Genomic DNA, 4,318 nt, shown 5'->3' with positions numbered 1-4,318 from the left:
GAAGAATTTCAGTGAAGTGAGGATAAGAGCACCGTCAAATGAGAGTAAGTACCGTGAGAGTGATTTGTGAGAGCAGAGGTTACTTTTTTGGTATACACAGTGTGTGAAGAAAGTATTTTATTTTTTAGGGTTTCATAAATAAAATAATAAATTAAAAAAATAAAATTAGGTAGGTGGGTTGGTGGGCCAACTCGGCTCACCACGGGTTCAACCCACATGAGCCAGGTCTAAATGAGCCGGGTTGAAATCTGACCCGCATATAAGTGGGTTGTACTTTTCAAACCAAACCCGGCCCGAATCCGTGACGGGCCGGGTTGGCTCGCGGGTTGTGACCCATTTTGACGGCTCTACTGATTTTGCTTTTAATAGGTCCATTCCGTTAAGTAGGTGTTAACAGTGTTAAATGTTAAGTGATCTGTCAGTGAGATATGTGTCATGGCAATGAGGTGGAGTACATTAGTCAACGTGGCACTCAAAGAATAAATCATGTGTTTATAAATAATAAAAAATTAAAAATTAGGGTTTTTTAATCAGAATTTGGGGATTTGATCAGAAAGTGAGGTTGTGGAATCCAGAAGCAACTATTGGTCGGAGGAAGAAGGTGGCTCACCTCTCACTTTCCTATTTCATGTTTTCCCTCTCAAAATCCAACTTCTCTCCTGTTAGCCTCACCCTCCCTCTGTTTCGCTGCGGCATCCGCGAGCTCCGCCAACGAATCCACACCGTCCAGACCACGCAAAAGATCACTGAAGCTATGAAGCTTGTCGCCGCTGCTACGGTTCGTCGCGCTCAGGAGGTTGTCGTCAACGACCGCCTCTTCGCCTCAAACCTCGCAGAAATGTTGAACGACGTCACCCAGCGCCTAAAAAGCGATGATGTTTCCACCCCCCTCACTGATGCCAGACCCGTCAAGACCGTCGCCCTCGTCGTTTTCACCGGCGACTACGACCTCTGCGGCAGTTTCAACAAATGGGTAATAAAATGGCGATTTCAACAAAGGAGGCTCAGGTCATTGTTGATGATGTTTTCTCATTGGTTATGCGAATTCTTAAGGAAAGAGAAGAGTAAGTGGCATAAAAGAGCTCCACGGGTTTGGATGAGTCCAATGCGCCCAAAATGCCCCCTTTGTGAACGAGAAAGAAGCACCAGACCTGTAATTACACGAAACAAAAAGGAGATTAATTGGTTGTTCTTATTGCTTGGTCAAATGCTTGGTTACTGCACACTTGAGCATCTTAAATATTTCTGCAAGCATAATGAAGTCCATGGTACTGGTGCTAATGATGTTTTCTCATTGTTTGTTGTGTACACTAGGTTTGTTTCACTGGTTAGGTTTGAACCTGTGGTTCAGACTTTGCTGCCTCTGGGATAGGTTTATGATGTGAAAGATGATGNTTTTAGGTTGAGTTCTAAGGAGGGGAAGTTGGCTGTGGAGAGAGATGTTGTGAGGTTGAGGAAAGAGGCCAAATCCATTTCGTTTTTTCTTTTCTATATTAAAACATATTTTCATATTTGTCTTTGGTAAAATAACTTCTTTTGCCACGTTGGATAACCTATTTTACACTTAACATTTAACGTCGTTAACGCCTACTTAATGGAATGGATCTATTAACATCAAAATCAGTAATCTGGGGACCAAATTACATCACTTTTAAAAGCAGGTATCAAACGAAAATTCAGCCCCCAACTTAAGGACTAAAAAAGTAATTAAGTCTTTATTTTACGTACGTGTTCTCGAAAAATCGAAAATGTGACAAATTTAGAAATATATTTAACTATGAAATACCAAAGTTTGAATTATGAGAAAAGTATGAATAAATTATTAAAATGTAAGACAATTTATATTTTATTACAAACACAAGGCTTAATAAGTTCTATAATTTAATAAAAGTAAAGTAAAACATTAAACAACAAAAACATGCATACTAGTTTCCTAATTCCCGGTGAAAATGTTTTAAATCACCACAACAAGAAAAGTGTAAAGACAAGTACGATCGAAAGGAAAAATAAAACAGAAAATACTGTTGAATTATTGAAAGAAGTTAATAGAGAGATACAAGACATTAAAAATAGTTAGATCAAAGTAGAAAAAAACGCCTGATAATCAAAATATAGACTAAAACCAATTCCAAAACGACACAATAATAACTAAAGTTTTTAATTCGTTCCAGTGTGAAAATACTTTTTGAATGTCCTAAAGTTTTTTTTTTTTTTTTAATTCATTCCAGAAATAGGTTTCAGATGGCACATTTCAAAAGACATTGTTTATTTCAGAATATGTAATTGAGAAGTTATTTTCCTACTTAAAAATATATTTTAGAAAATGTATTTTTTTTTAATTTATTTCAGAGTTTTAATGTAAAAAGTTATTTTTCGATCCGAAAATACGTTCTAGAATACATACCCTAGAATATATTTGTTAATGCATATTCTGAAACATTTTTTCGAATCCGAAAATACTGAACAATCTGAAGTTCATTAAAAAGAAAGAGTGTAGGCATAACTTTGAACTTTTTATTATGATTTTAATGTGAGATAATTTGGGGATTATTGATTTTATAATTGTGCAAGGAAGAAAAAAAATAAAGGTGCAAGAAGAAACAACCTTTCATTTCTTGGATGGTCAAGGAAATCGAAAAAGGTGAGAGAATGAAAATTTGAGAGGAAGAAGCATTACAGGACTTCTCCTTTTTCACCCCTTGATGCAAGAACTGTAAACCCATTAAATGCGTTTACTTCATAGTTTCATTTATTACCCCCTTAATTTATATAAGTGAATTATTGATGAACTTTGTTCTAATAGTGGATAAATAAACATCGAAACACTTATAACCAAATTCAAAAACATTAAGTTTACTAGCCAAACGAACCTCCATCGAGTAAATTGGATTCATTAAAAGACACTATACAAGCATCGAATCTTAATCCATGAGAAACACATGTGTTTCCTAATTGATGGTGAAAATGTTTTTAATCACCACAGTACGAGACTTTTAAGAATTCATTTATAATTTTCATACTTATTACATTGTTTGAGCATTAAGAAATTCAAATATTGGAGTCAAGCATGACTTTAACACTCAAATAAATAAATAAAAAATAATCTTATCTTTATTTTTTAATAAAGGATCAAACTCAAAGTGGAATCCATTTTGGCCATCACTATAACGTACACGATTGGGAAAAGATAGTGTTATATACATATGGTTTGTTTGTAAAAGAAAACAAGCAAACAACAACTTGTTCCTAAAACCATGTCCTTCCACACACACTTCCAAATGAAGCTCCGACCTCCATACCTAATATAGATTGAATACATATCCTGCAACAAATAGAGCTGGTGGAATATTGATCATATGGAATATGAGTCTTTTTTAAGGGTGTACTTTGTGGAAACAGCTTTAAAGGTCATAGGAAATTGAGGAAATAAGAAAATATCCCCTTTGCAAAACTTTTATGCACCGCACTACTGGCCATTTGGGTGGTTTCAGTATCAAGTCATCCTTCACCAAATGTCCAAAGATTATTACATAGTTGCATATGCCTGCTTCACCCAAATCATCCTCACTAGAAAGGAAATCATCTCCTACGGCAACTATTCAGATTGTACAAAACTCCAAATGAGATAATTCTTTTTTGTTGCACTAGTGTAAAGAGGGTTTTAAACGTCGGTTATTATGGCCATTTAACGTCACATCAGGAACCGACATGGATGAAGTTAATAGGACGTCGGTTTTCTGCATGTGCGACGTCGTTATAGACGTCGATTAAGACCAAAGCTCAACGTCTATAAAAACCTCAGACATTACACTAACCGACGTTTAAGGGCACACTAGACGTCAATTTAGTGACACATCCAACGTCTATAAAGTCATCAAACATTGCATTAACTGACGTCTATGGCACTATAGACGTCTGTCATTACATTAACCGGCGTCTATGATGTGTTGTGTTTTGATGCAGTTTTTCTCATGTCTTTGGGTAGTGTAGTAGCACCTCCTTCCTTTGCTAGTTTCCTCGTAAGAAAAAAATGCGTCTTTTGGATTTCTCATGGCATTTCAACCCAAAGGCGAACTTGGGTCGTTGCCTAGGTCCACTCCGACCGCCAATGAAAAAGAATACGGTGAGAATACGGCGACACAGTATTCTCACCGTTTTCTTTTTCAATGATGGTGGGAATGGCTGTATGCAAGGACCCAGGTTGGTCTTTGGGTTGGAATGCTATGAGATATCCAAAAGATGTAAGTTTTTCTTGGGAGGAAACTAGCAAAGGGAGAAGGTGCACTACGCTACCCAAAGACACAAGAAAAAACCGCAG

The 4,318-nt window shown here is 36.5% G+C and overlaps 1 protein-coding gene across 1 annotated transcript; it reads left to right on the top strand.

The window, feature by feature from the left end:
• Window positions 1-628: 628 nt before the first annotated feature.
• LOC106762143 (ATP synthase gamma chain, chloroplastic-like) lies at window positions 629-1,372 on the top strand. The gene has a single exon (XM_014645886.1). The coding sequence runs from the start codon at window positions 629-631 to the stop codon at window positions 1,370-1,372; it is 744 nt and encodes a 247-aa protein (XP_014501372.1).
• Window positions 1,373-4,318: the final 2,946 nt, after the last annotated feature.

This window comes from Vigna radiata, chromosome 1, assembly GCF_000741045.1.
Source record: "Vigna radiata var. radiata cultivar VC1973A chromosome 1, Vradiata_ver6, whole genome shotgun sequence".
Taxonomy (NCBI): domain Eukaryota; kingdom Viridiplantae; phylum Streptophyta; class Magnoliopsida; order Fabales; family Fabaceae; genus Vigna; species Vigna radiata.
Note: the sequence above shows the minus strand (reverse complement) of the source record. Positions and strands in the feature narration are given on the sequence as shown.

Excerpts from the sequence above, each read along its gene's own strand:
- LOC106762143 (XM_014645886.1), top strand. The coding sequence starts at position 629 with ATGTTTTCCCTCTCAAAATCCAACTTCTCTCCTGTTAGCCTCACCCTC.